Here is a 13,884-nt window from a genome sequence, read left to right on the forward strand (position 1 = left end):
CCCTACCCCCTCCTTTGGAAGTATCCCAGGGCGCCACTGCAGCCAAGCCAGCCACGTGCCACTGCCACATCGTCCTGCACTCTAAGCCTGCCAGTGTCTGCGCTTGCTGTTCAAACATTACTGATCTTCGCATCCCAAGCTCCAGCAACCGGGCAGTGCTGTCCTTGGCCACGCCAGCCAGCCACAGCCAAGATCTTGCCATTGAACTTGTAGCTTGCCGAGCTCCTCAGGCTGCTCCTCCCACCAGACTCCACTCTCCCCCTGGGCGAGGGCTCACCTGCACCCCAGACTGTGAAGCCCCAGGGCACCTGGCCTTCCTGGGGCTCCGCCACACTGAGAAACTGAGCCAAAAGCAGACAAGCAGGGCCTGTGGAGCTGGGACTGTCCAACATCGGTCTTTTATAGAGGAGGCTGCGGAGGCCTGGGGTGGGCAGGACTTCCCAAGGTCACTAGAGCCGAGTCTCTCAAGGAGCCTGGAATGGTCTGATTCCCCCTCCCCATGCCCCGCAATAATCTGCTTGACTCTTAGCTCGGTTGCTAACCCAGGAGGCCACGCTGTGTGACTGTGGACAAGCTTCTCTCTCTCTTCTCAGTTTCCTCATCTATAAAATTAAAGTATTGGACTCCAGGCCCAGGGCGAGGCCAAGGCCGGGCTCCCACAGACCTCCAGCCTATGGATGAGCAATTTGTCCCTCTGGCCCCTGCTGAGCTCTGGACCCACTACGGACAGCCCAGCACCCTGGTCCCTGGGTAAGGACAACACTCAGCTTCAGCTCCTGGGGGGAGGCTGACAGCCTGTGTCCAGTGATGCCAGGGTTCCCCTCCCTGCTGGGCCATACCCCTCCCCTCTTCCTGCACTTTGCCTTCCGTTCAGAGAACACCTTGCCCCTATGGTTATCTCACTCATCCGTCAAGCCCAACCAAATACCTCCTCTTCCAGGAAGGCTTGAGGCCCATCTCCTTAGCACCCAGCACGGTGCCTCATATCCAGGGATGACATGGAAGCCCCTCTCATGGGCCAGAGCAACTGGGTTCTGAATGGCCTTTCTCTCCTGGCCTAAGACAGCAGGCATTGTGGAGGTCAGCCTGATACCGCCTTGCTCCATGGCCCCAGCCCTCCCCTACAGCCATCTCTACCTTCCATCTTCCATGGGGCCACCAGCAGCTCCTGGAAGCTTCAGGATCAGGCTTGTCTTGGGCAGGCTTGTGTCCCTCAACTGGCTGCCCATACCTAGGGCCCAGGATGCTAGGACCCAGGGAGGAGTCCCATGCTAGGGGGCTCGTCACGCCCTGGAGGGGCTGATCAGGCCAATCAGGGCGCAGACCTTATCTTTCTATTCTCTTTCTCACCCCCAGATAGACTTGGGGAGGGCAGGGGGAAGGGCTTTAGGCCTTGGGCCACAGACAATTCCTGCCCCGCCTGAGCCCTCTGCAGCCATTTGCTCTAACACACTGGTTTTTTGGGTCCTGGGGGCGCACAGGTTTCCCCTGTGCAGTCCCTCCCAAGCTCCAGAGCCCTCCCAGGCCTAGTCACATTGACTCTCGTCCTTGTCCTTCTACCCCCGTTGTGTCCTGGCCTCCATATCCAGGTCTTAGCCCTGTCCCTACGTGCCTAGTTTCTCTAGGAGCTTTCCCTAGGCCCTGCTCTGTCCACGGCTTTGACAGCATCTCCTGAGGGTGTCCTGCGCTCACCCACGTCCTCCACACCAGCTGTCATCTCTGCCCCTCACCGCTCCCACTCTGTCCCCAAGATAGCATGCTGCCAAGACCCCACACTCTCTCCTTCCCCCAGATTCATTCCAGCCGATCTGGGCTCTGTGGCCAGCAAGTCACATGCAATATAGGGTACTGGGCTTTCCTGGGGGTCATACACTGGTCCAGGAGGGGTCAGGCAAGCTTGCTCTGGTGAGGGTCTGGAGCAAGGGAAGTCCCCTCAGAGACTCCTCACTGTGAAAGCCCAACCAGGGGCTCCCTGGGCCACCCTGGCCACTGGACATTGGAGGGAGCGGACTCGCAAAGACTTGTAGGGGTGACTGGGACCGGGTTCAGGTCTCCAAGGGTGCACCCAGAGATGAGGTGCCCCTGGGAGTCTGATGAAGAGCCTAGGCCACTTCCTCCCCTACCCCACATCAGGGGGCTGCGGCGCTTGGAAGAACTCATGGGCGCATTTATCACAAACCCCACTCCTCCTCTACTCTTAAGTTGAATGTCAGAGCACATAAGCCCCACTTGCTAGAGAATTCCATCTGGCCAAGGAGACCAGCGGCCATTCCTGAGCACCCCTTCCTCCCCCTGCTCCCCTACCTCTAGGGGCTGCTGCACCAGCCCGCTGAGCTCTTTCTGCCTTCAGGACACAGAGGCTCCTGACTAGAAACCTACCCAAGAACCCCATTCCCACCCAACCAGGATGGGCCCACCCACAGCATGGAGAACTGAGGCCAAAGCCCCACCCACAAGCTCTTGGTACCTGCCCTGGGCTGGGAGGGCCAGAAAGCCATAGCCCCCAGGGCATTTCATGTGGGTTAAAAAGGGAGACCCTCAGTGTGGCCACGGCTTGTCAGGGGCTTGACTTGGCACATGGTCTCTCTGGGCACAATCAGAATAAGGCACTCTGTCTTCCTGGTAGACACCACCCTGCTCCCAGGACCACGATGAGCAGCTGGGTGAGCAGAGAGCACCGGCTAGGTCTCAGCCCTTACTCACCTGTTCCAGCCCAGAACCAACCACCTATGCCACTGGGTGCGGTAGCCTGGAGGATGGAGCCTCACCCCACTTGGACACCCCAGCATAGCCACAGCAAACATCAAGGTGGACCCAAGGTCAGGCAGGGCTCTGTCTTGTCTTGTGTGTGTGTGTGTGTGTGTGTGTATTTACATGCAAGAATACACCGTCAAAGTCCATTCCTTGCACCTGGGCACACATTTCTAAGCCTGTGTGTATGTGTACACAAGCCTCAATGGATCCAAGTGCATGGACTTGGGCATTAGGGAATCAGAACAGACGTATGCATGTAAGTGAGCCTTTCATGGGGCTTGTGTCCACCCGCCTGAGCCTGAGTCAGAACTCGTGTGTGTGTGTGTATATGTGTGTGTGTGTGTGTGGTGTGAATGCACACCTGTGCTGCTGAGGACATGTGAGCACACCACCACGGGTCTGAGCATATGAGGTAGGCTTCATGAGCGCCCCTTTTCCCAAACTCATTTTCACCTTTTCCACTGAGACTACATTTCCCAGCATCCCTTGCAAATAGGTATGGTCACATGACTGAGCCAGGGGCACTGCCAATATTGGCCCACCGGAAGTCCCCTGTGTGCGATCTGCCGTGTTCTTCCTCCTCCTTCCAGTGACCTTGCAAACCACATGGTGAATTTAAAGGAGGAGCCATAAGATGGAAGGAGTCTGGATTCCTGAAGCACCCCTTGGGGCCAAGCCACCAGCTGACCAGGATCACCTTGGTGGGGCTTCCCCTGAGTGAGAAACCTCCCTTGAGGTACCCACTGAGATTTGGGGGTCATCTGTTCCAGAAACAAATGTTACCTGAACTAATACAGACACTGAACCAGAAACGTGCATCACAAGAACCAGTGGCCTTCCGGTAACAATCCAAGGAAACTGCTGGAAAGATGCAGAACCACAGAAAAGCAGTAGCAGGACACCCGCTTCCAACCCTACTTGTGATGACCTACAGGGAAGGCCAGGTGTCTGCTGAGGCTGAGGCACCAAAGGAACGTGCCAGAAAGTCGGGGTGCCAGTGCCAGCTTTTACTGTCTGCTTTCAGCCACATATCACAAGAAGACAAAGTTAGGCAAGAGTGGGTAGGTTTGCAAGCAGAGAAGGGAACAGAGAGAGCCCAGGAAGGGGAGGGGAGTGCCAAGTGTCAAGAGAGCCCCTGCTTCCAACCCGCAGATCAAAGAGAGGTCAGTAATGGCTTTGAGGGAACATGACCCAGCGAAACCTCCCTCTGAATAAGAAGGGCTCGGCCGTGCCCCACAGATCAGTCTAAGGACATGGCCTCCCCACCTACTGTTTCCAAGGCCCTCAAAATAGTCATGTCTAAATTAAGAGACAAGCAAGGATTCGGAGAAACAAGGAAACAAAGCGCTTGACAAGTATGTCTAGGAAAGAACGCTGAGTGCATTTATCTCGACAGCTTGAGCCTTTGGGCCCCCAAATATGCAGGAGCAGGAAGTGGGCTGTCAACACCATGGGGCCCCCAAGAAGGACATTTTCCCAACACCCACTTCAGAGATGGCCGTGGGGAGTAAGAACTGGGAAGGACCTCACACAGGCCAGCACCAGGGCCACAAAGGAGAGGGCGTTTCTTGGAGACGGGAGAGGTTGAATTTAAGGAAGAAACTTTCCCACTGCAGGGGTGGAGGGCTGGATTTCCTCAACTAGTTTCCTTAAAACCAAGAGCCTCTGTGTGTCTTCTTTCATCCTTCCCTTTCTTGAATTAGAGTGGCCATGGTGGCCGCCTCTGGCCCACCCCCTGGATTCGGGGTGTGTGGAGCTGTGTGGACAGTGAGATCAGCTATCCTGTTAGTTCACAGGGACCCGGACCACATATGGGCCTCAGGAGCAAGTCTGGAACCGACAATGGGCCACCGCCTGCCAGATACCCTTACTTCTGCCTTGATGGCCTTGAGTGGGAGGGGCTTCAGGGTGTCAGGAAGATTGACACGGATTATGGGTGGCCCAAAGGCCACATCAGGTAGATAAGTTGCCATCTGGTCCCCAAATCTGTTTGTGCTTCCTTCCTGGGGGACTTCCTGGACGCAGAGCTGCGGCCACAGGACTGAGCAGAAGCAGCAGATGTAACATGGGTCTCCCTCCTGGGCCTGACCCACAGGACCCACCCCTTCGGGACCCCGCCGGTCAGTCACCTTCCACCACAACTGAGGTCACCCGGGGAGGGCGAGGAGGCCCTGAGTTAGCGCGCGCTGAGGAGCGGCCCACCCACCGGGAACACTGGTTTGTGACTTTAGGGGAAGGACACACACGCTTCTGTGTGACAAATCACAGGGTGGCGGAGGCTGTACCCATTATGGCGACCGGTGTCACCTCAAGAAACACTGGAAGGGGAGCACCTTTGTGCTGGGTTCTGAGCGGTGTGTTCGTCTGAGCAAGCGTGTCTGTGTGTCTGTGGACCTGAGCCCGTCAACGCCTCGGGGGGGTCTCGTCTATGCATGCCTGGGGGCCAAGCCTCAGGAGCGATGTGCACCTGTGGGGTGAGCGCACGAGCTGCTCCCGCGTCTGGGAACCTGACTACACGGGCCCGCGTGCACCCTTGCGGGTCTGATTAGCTGTGTGTGCGCACACGGGGGCGGGCATTTTGCTGGGTCTGAGCATGTCTGCACGGCCCAAGGGCCTGAGGATAGGAAACCCTTCCCCGTGCAGCTGGGGTATATGTCTGAGCACAGGAGTAAGTGGGTCAATACCTGTGCGGGCCCACATGGGCTGGTGTAGACATGAGTGAGTGAGTGTGTGTGTGTGTGTGAGCATGTGTGTGTCTCTGAATACAAGGGTATGAACGTAAGAATGAGCCTCTGCAGGTCTGAGCTTGGGGGCCTCGGAGGGTCCCCTCTCATGGGGCAATGGGAGGGCGGCAAGTGTGCCTCTGTGGGAACAAGCACACGTGCCGGGCCACAACATCCCTCTGAGGGTGTGTCTGAGCATCCGAGTGCCTGTGAACTTACTTGCGGGATGCTGCAGGTTTAAGCATGGGGGCACACTTGGGTGGGGCTGCGCCACAGGCCCCTGAGAGCCTGGGCACAGGTGTGTGCCTCCCGGAACTCATGTGAATGTGTGTGCACGTGTGCGTGCACGTGTGCATGCACGTGTGCGGCTACAACTCAGGGGGTCCGGGTGCCCTGTACATGCCTGTTCTGAACACAAGCACACAGCCCCTTGGAACCCTCTGTGAGCATCTGTAAGTCTGGGTGCGCACGGAGGACGTGGTAGGAGCACGTGTGTTACGCAGCGGGATCTGTACACACGTGTGCGCCTCTGTGCGCCGACCGCAGGTGTGGATCTCTGGGCGTCCGAGGATGTGCGTGGGCAAGCTCACCCTGAACACACTCGCCCGTCGCGAGGGTCTGGAATGGGCGGGAGCTTCTGAGTGTGTGCATGGGATCCCAAACGTTTGGTCTGCGCCTCAACAGGTCGGAGCGTGTGTGGGAGCGTGCTTCCACGGGCTGAAGACGCCCCGGGTGCACACCCTGGTGTGACGAGCACGCGTAAGTGTGAAACAGTATGGGTCTGAGCAGGTGGGCACTGGTGAGCGAGTGGGCAGGTGTGCGTTTGCTGGGAGATCCCTACATGTATGTGCATGGCTGTGTGTGTGTGTGCCTCTGTGTGTGCATAGAAGTGTGTGCCTCTGGGGATCTGAGTCTGGGTGTGCACTTCCCATGCACCCCGAGGCAGGGCACACTCCGATCCCTACAGGGGCCCGGCCCACAACATGATGTGTGGATGTGGGCTAAGGCGGTAAGACATGATCCTCTATGCAGAGTACGACCCCACTAAAGGCAGTCCCATTCCAAGCAATCTAAACGCTGTCGGCCAAACAATATCCTTGGATATCCAACCTCAGTTGAAATGCCCATGAAATATCCTTGGATTGCCAACCTCGGGTGAAATACCCATATTCCGGGATGATCTCACCAAGCCGCAAGGAGGAGTGGGGCCCGGGGTCTCTGAAGGGGCCCGGGTCAAGGTAAAGAAAGGGAAGCAAGTCGGGATGATGCCAGGCTTGACATCTGGACGCAGGGAGGAGGACCTGGCAGGTGGGAAGCATGCCAGTGTCTGGGGTCCGTTGGGTGAGCCCCTGGTTAGCCACTGTTTCCAGCCGGGCCGCCCTTAACTCTAACCCTGACCTTGGAGCCCAAGGAGGCCTGGCCCTTGGCTAGAGGAAAAAGTTTCCTTTTTCCCTCTGGGGACACAAGAGGGCCTCTGGCTGGAGTCCCCTTTTCCTCTAAGTAGGGGGACGACATGGTCTAAATCAGCCTGAGGGGCTCTGGAGTCGTCTTGGTCCTCGCCTGGCCTCCCATCAAGATAAAAATCCAAGTGGAAGCATTTCAGAGCCCCACGAGTATGGAAATGCAGGCGTGTGCTGTGCCCATCTCGGGGAGAACTGGGGGGCTTCAGGGGGCTTCGGGCGGCTTCCTCTGGAGGCTTCAGCTTGCACTCCGCCCTTATTTTGAAGCCAGGGGCCCGGCAACCCTCTCCCCCAGCTTCACTCCTCCTCCGCCCTCCATTCTCCCCTCATAGGTTTCGCCCTTTGATCGGGGGAGGGCAGCTGACCCGCCTCCTTCAGCTCCGGCTCGCTCCCTTGTCCCCACACCACCTAAGGGCGCTCGGCCCGGTGCACACACTCGGCACCGCAGCTGGGAAGCTAGAACTTGGGTAGCTAGCTTGTGGCCCTGGTGCGGCCCAGGACGGGCTTCATGTCCCTGCACCGTGGCAGTCTGGCCCAACACTTTTCTCCGTGGGGTCCAGGGAGAACAGTCCCTTCCCCCCTCCGCCCCCCAGAGTGAGCACATGCATGCAAACATACGGGATGGGGCCAAGTGACCTTCTCTCATGATCCGCCAGCCCTTGGTCCCCAGAGTCCTATCCCAGGGCTCTCATGGGGCCATTCATCACAGCCAGTTTCCAAAGGCCTGGGCTCAAGGCACTGCTTCCATGTCCAGGAAAGCCCAGTCCTGACGAGTCAAAGGAGTAAAGCAGGGTCAAGGGAGGAGGGCCATATGGAAGCTGCCAGATGCCCAGAGCCTCTCAGAGCAATGGCAGAGCACCGGCGGTGGGGGGGGGGGGGGGGTGCAACCCTGAGTTGAGACGGCCTAGTGAGATGGAGCCAGATGGCCCCCCAGCAGAGGGGCGCCCCCATGGTGGAGGGCGTCTGTTCCAGAAAGCACCAGCTCTTGGTTGTGGATGGGGAGGCCTTTCCAACCCAGCAGCCTACAGCTCCTCCAAGTGCCTCAGGGCCCAGGACCACCAAACAACCCTCTTCAGCCCCGGCTGACGGTGTCGGGGGGCTTGTGGCCCAGAACTGTCTCTCCCCTTTGTCTCTAGAAGCTGAGCCTCTACCCCAGGGCTCTACGGTTTTTCCTGCTCTCCCCACACTCCTTCCACGGTTGCAGCCTACCTCAGCTGGAGCGTCTCCTCTGGGACTGGCAGACCGTCCCCACCCCAGGCCAGATTGACACTGCCCGGGTCACACTGCCCACCTCACCTGCCCAGTCACCTCCCCCAACCCCGCAGGAGTCTGCCCAGCCTCCAGCTTTCCAGCAGCAATAGCCCAGGTGCCACGCATCGCAAGGGAACCAGGAGAAGTCTCTGGAAACCCCAGCCAGGGATGACGCTCCAGGCCACCACCAAGGCCCATAACCCTCCGCTGGGAAATCTGGCCACATTCAGTCCTTCCTCCCTTCTCGCTGCCGGCTGTAAGCAGCAGGACCTCAGCTTCCCAGGCGCTCCCTCCCCCCGGGGTCCTCTCAGCCACCCCCAACCCTGCACCCACTGCGCCACTCCACACCCCACCTTTCTCGTCGGTGCTGGAGGCCCACCCCACCCTTCCTTTGCCAATAGGGTCTCTCTCTGGGGCCCCACCCTTCTCTCCCGCTGAAAGGATCCAGCAGAGGCCTGGAACGCCACCCCCAGGAAGCCTTCCCTCCCAGCCCTGCTCTCCTGCAACAGCAGCAGCTCCACTAGACATCTAGACCAGAACTCCGGTCCCGATCTCCCCAGGGGACCACACATCTGGCCAGGCGCACCTCCCAGCCACACACTGCCGGGCACAGAGCTGCTGCATGATAGATAGCCCCAGTTTGGTCTGGCCACCTCCCTGAGACCAGGAAAGAGAAGGGTTCTGGATCCAGCGGAGACCTCTTCTATTGCAGACCCAGGGAAAAAAAAAAAAAAATCAAGCCGCAGGGACTGATGGGAGTTGCAGTTCTGGACGCAAGAGCTGATGGGATTTGTAGTTCCTAGGTCTGCATTCTCCCACCTACCCTCCCCCTCTACCCTCGGCCCCATAAAGACTCATGGGAGCTGCAGTTACTCAACTTGCTTGGGAAAAGTCTCCCTCTTTGTTTCCTGGCAGTCCTTGGCCCTAAACCCCAGGATCCCAAGCTAAGGACCTCACTACCTCCAAGGGCTGGGCCACTGAAGAGCCAGAAACTGCCTTGCCAGAGGGACAATTTGAGGGACCTGGAGGGGAATGGCAGGAAGGCAGAGGAAGCTATCAGGAAAAGGTAAGGCCTGGCAGCAGGCCCCTTGGGCTCGGGCAAGGTGACAGGGACAGTCGCCCCCCTCCCATCAGCGTCACCTGGGCCCGGGGCAGGGGAGGGGGGAAAGGCACTCACCAGTACTGGGCTCACACTCTTCCAGGTCCTCGTCATCACTTGGACACTCAGCAGAGGCCACTAAGAGGTCATCCGTGTTCTGTGGGCGACAGGAGGGAGGGGTGGGGAAGAGGGTTCGGGGGTGGGTCAGTCGGCCCCAAAGCCACCTCTGGAGGTGTGGCACCACACAGGAGATGGGTCCTGGGCTAAGACACACACACCCTGATCTGTTGCCCAGTTCTCCCATTGCTGGCTGGGTGACCGAGAGCCCCCTGTTCCCCACGTGCAAATACAGACTGGCCAGCTCCCACCCTGCAGCAGCTCCCACAGCTCCTGGAGATCAGTGGGATGGCACGTGCTGTGTCTTTCATTTCTAGGAAGCTGAGAGGCTGGACGCCAGACCTGGGGGTGCAGGGCTGGAGCAAGGGGACCCAGGGCATCAGGGATTCGAGGCATGGGGGCCTCTGGAAGCCAGCACAGGCAGAGAAGGGGAGGAGGACCTGGGGTAGGGGGTAGCGGGTGGCTCATGGCTCCAACCTCACTACCCCACCATCCATCATCTCTCTCCCAACCCCCTTCCCAGAGCCCGGAACCAGGCTGCACACAATAATTAGGGCTGTGGTTGCCATGGCAACGGGAGTCGACTTTGTCAGCATTTTCTCTCCTCCTGATTGCAAAGAAAGAGAATCCCCAAGATGAGTGAATGTAAGGGGGCGGGGAGGGCAGTGTGCTCAGGGTGTGTTGGGGAAGAGACCCAAGGAGGGAAACCCGGAATCCAGGCAGGAATGGAGCCCAAGAGGGGCAGGAAGCGGGGAGAGGGCTCCTAAAAGCCAAGGGTGGGAGGAGTCTGGGGTGGGGAGGGGTGAAAGGGCCGAATGGTGCCTTTTCTCCACTGCCCCCCCCCGCCACAACTCCATCCCATCTTCAGAAAACTGGTTTTCCTTCTGCATCCTTGCCCCCCACCAGCCCCAGCCTCTCCTGTGGGGGCTTTTCCAGCACAGCTGTGACCCCGAAGGCCCCCACCCCCTCTTCCACCTGGATGGTCAGTCCGTGACCTCCCACTGAGACAGGGGCGCCCTTCTTGCCTCTGGGCACTGGGCACAGCCGGTGCCCAACCTTGGGTAGGACCATGGCTTTCCCCCAGGGCTCCTTGCTCCCTGGGACAAGGCCTGGCCTTCGGAGACCCTAGCTTTTCTTGGCAGTGAAAGCAGAGGGGACGGGGGTCCAGACTTCTCTCTTCCCCTGCATAAGCCTGTCAGCCAGTGCCAGGCCCCCTACAGCACAGACTAGTAGGGAGGAGGGACTTCAAGTTCATGGAGTCTGGCCCTCATTTACAGACACTGAAGACAGGCTGGTGGTGGAGTGGGGACCCCCCCGCCAGGCTGCCCTCAGACCTCTCCCTCACCCTGGGAGCTCAGAGCTCTCTCCAGGCACAGAGTCAGCAGCCACGGGTGATGAGGGACAGAAGTAGCTTGGGCGAGGGGGACTGAGTGACTTGAGTAAACAGTCCCGGGGCCCCAGTCATTGATGGTGACAATCAGAAAACTCAGCTGGGCCCCCGAGTTGCCACCGTAAGTCATACATGCTCAGATGGCTTTTGGGACCCGGAAAGCCAGGCCTGTCCTGCCCCATGAGAGCCTCATTCCCCAGGTTCGACCCCACTCCGACTACAAGAGAAGATAAACTCAAATCACTTGGGCTTGTCCTGATCCGGAGAGAGCGCCTGAGCAGGTGGGGTGGGCAGCGCGGAGGGTAAAGCACTAGGAAACAGCCCTTCCGACACACAGGCACAGGGTACCCTGCCAGGCAGGGACACCTGCTCCAGGTCCCGAGGAGAAGACACGAGAAGGCAGAGGGCTTGGAGTCCCACTGCGAGGACACCAGCAATCCAGGGGACATTGTTGCGGGCCTCCGAGAGCCCCCAGAGTGCGGCGGCCACCCCCAGCTGAGCCCTGGGCCCTCCAGGGCTGTGTCCTAGGTGCCCAGCCAGAGCAATGCCATCCCAGTTGTGCCCGCTCCCTGCCCGCACCCCACTGGGCCTGGCCTCCGGTGTGGGCAGGCAGACGGGGCCGTCCCTCCCTCAGCCCAGCCCAGACTTCTCCCCTCTTAGGCGGTCTCCCCTGGTTTCGCTGGAGGACCAAACTCCCCCTTAACACTGGGCCCGGGCCCTAGAAACAGTGACCACCTTCCCACAGACAACATCCCTGGTCGCCAGGCCACTTTGGGAAGGGAGGCCTTTCCCACCTCACCTGTACCACTGCCATGATGACGAGGAGACGGCAGCCTCCAGGATCCCACCAGACCCCCCAGACCCTCCCCTGGGCGCCAGAGTTGCTACCGGACATCAGCCCCGCCCCCCGCCCAAAGCCTCACGAGGCCTTGCTGGTGGCCCCGAGGGCCCTCACCTGGGTGGTGCTGTCCCTCAGCGTGGGGGAGCGGCCCCGGCGCGTGGTCGTGGTAGCCATGGTGGTGGTGGTCTCCATGATGGTGGTCGCCATGTCGGCCAGCAGGGTGGTGGCCGTGGTCTCCGCGCTGAGCAGCACGGACGGCCCCTCCCCCACCAGGCGCAGGTGGCCTTCGGTCCGCACGTTGGGGTCGCTCTCGGCGGCCAGCGCCAGCACCTTGAGCCCATTGTAGTAGAGGCCGGACACCTGGCCCTGGAACGGGCGGCCCTGATCCCGGCCCCCGATCTTGATGGCAGCCTGGCTGTTGAAGATGGTCAGCTGGCGGCCTGGGGGTGTGGGGGGGAGTTGGTGGGGGCGATGGGCAGGGGAGGGGCAGGCAGCGGGGAGAGATCGGAGAGGGACAGGGAGAACGGAGGGAAGCCAAGGGAAGGAAAGAGGACGGAGGGGAAACCAGCAGGGGGCAGGAGTGGCGGGTTGGAGAAATGAGGAAGGGGCAGACACCAAAGGGAAAGTCCTTGTCAGCCACAGCCCCCGGCCCAGCCAGGCGGGGACCCCGGAGGGGGAGGGTCCCCAAGGCACACATGGGCTGGGAAAGGGAGCCCAGCTCCCCCCTCTCCCCGCCATGCTCATGCCTCTGAACTTCCCATCCCCCTCTCCTCTCCTGCTCCCCATCCCTCAATTTGATCCCCGTCTTCTCCCCCTGCTTCCCCAAACGTCCCACGCCCAGTGTCCAGCCCGGAGCCATGGAGCCCTCAGAAGCAGCAGACAGAGGAGACAAAAAGGCAGAGACACAGAGAAGGAGACTGCCGGGCTGAGTGGTCAGTCAAAGCAGAGAGGGAGCGACCGCCACCCACCGACGTGCCGGAGGTGAGGACGGTGCGCGGGAGGAGGGCCGGCGTGCGTGAGGGTGGGAGCAGCCACGCAGACCCCGCTCTGCCCTGCCAGCCACACCAAGCCCAACGACCTCTGGCCAGGCTCCCCTCTCTCCTCCCCCCTCTCCGAGGCCCGGCCGCTGCCCTGCCCAGGAGGGGGACCAGGCCCTGGAGAGCAGAGGCCTTCCTCCCCGCCCGGATGTGCAAGCACAGAGATGGAAAACGTTAAAGGGACCTTGCTTCGCTCGCTGACAGCCAAAAAAACCCCGCTCCAGCTCCAATCTCGCTCGTCACTCAGCAGCTGACACCTCAGCATCCCCCCCTGGGTGGGGTTCGGCTGTTCTTTTTGGTTTTAGTGAATCTGGGGGTCGGTTTAACCCTCTGAGTTTGTTGCTTTGGTTTGGTTTTTAGAAAAGAGATTTATTGTGTTTTAAGTTTAGATTTAACTTTTGTTTTGGTGTTGCTTATTTCGGGAGGAGGGGGACAGAGGATTGACTCCACGGCCCCCCCCCCTGCTCCCCTGGACCTTCAGCTGCGGGCGCTGGGGGGTTTAAGACCTGGCTTAGCCCTCGTTAGCCTCTGGTTAGTGTCTCTTTAAAGATCTGGTTTAGAGTTAGGTGTCTGTACATCCTGCCCCCAAAACCTGGGCTGAGGATCGTCCAACTTGTGAAACCCAAACTCTCTTCGGAAACACGGGTTCCCCGGGGCCACCCAACCATCTGTCTGACCCTCCCTGGCGGGGACTCTGCTGGGCTGTCTGGCCCCCTCCCACTGCCCAGCTCTTACTCCAGCATCACCATCTTACAAATGGGGGTGCCGGGACCCACAAATGCTGAGCCCTCGTTAGTAGCAGCTGGAACACCAGACCCGGGGAGGTGCTCGAGGACTACCGACCACAGATAATTCCCAGGCGTAAGAGTTAGGAGACCATGAAGAGGAGAAGCCTCATGGTGGTCCAATGAGTTTGGGAAGTGAACGCTTCACAAGCGACAGCTTTTGTTCTCATAGGACTTCTCAGAGCCTTTATTAAACCAACGTCCATGTGTATCTTCGAGAGGAAGAAACAGGATTTGGCATTTCCCAAGCTCAATTTACCACAAGTCTCTTTCTTGGGAAGCCTCTTATGGGACTTAGGCTGCTCCGGACATGTTTTGGAACTAGAAATTGGCTCATTCGATAAATATTTATTGAGCACCTACCCCATGCCGGAAGCTGACGTTAAAATCATCCCTCCAAAAGGGCCCAGATCTTGCTCTTAAATAC

General features: G+C 59.4%; 1 protein-coding gene across 29 annotated transcripts in view; it reads right to left on the minus strand.

Moving 5' to 3' along the window:
• NRXN2 (neurexin 2) overlaps positions 1-13,884 on the minus strand; it is a 104,895-nt gene that overhangs the window by 2,811 nt on the left and 88,200 nt on the right. For all 29 annotated transcript variants that reach the window (XM_032357718.1, XM_032357721.1, XM_032357720.1 and 26 more), the window contains 2 exons: positions 11,750-12,075; positions 9,366-9,444 (listed from right to left, as the gene is read on the minus strand). In XM_032357718.1, the coding sequence (XP_032213609.1) occupies positions 9,366-9,444; positions 11,750-12,075 (405 nt within the window). The remainder of the gene's footprint in view (positions 1-9,365; positions 9,445-11,749; positions 12,076-13,884) is intronic.

The sequence above is a fragment of the Mustela erminea genome, chromosome 9 (assembly GCF_009829155.1).
Source record: "Mustela erminea isolate mMusErm1 chromosome 9, mMusErm1.Pri, whole genome shotgun sequence".
Classification (NCBI taxonomy): domain Eukaryota; kingdom Metazoa; phylum Chordata; class Mammalia; order Carnivora; family Mustelidae; genus Mustela; species Mustela erminea.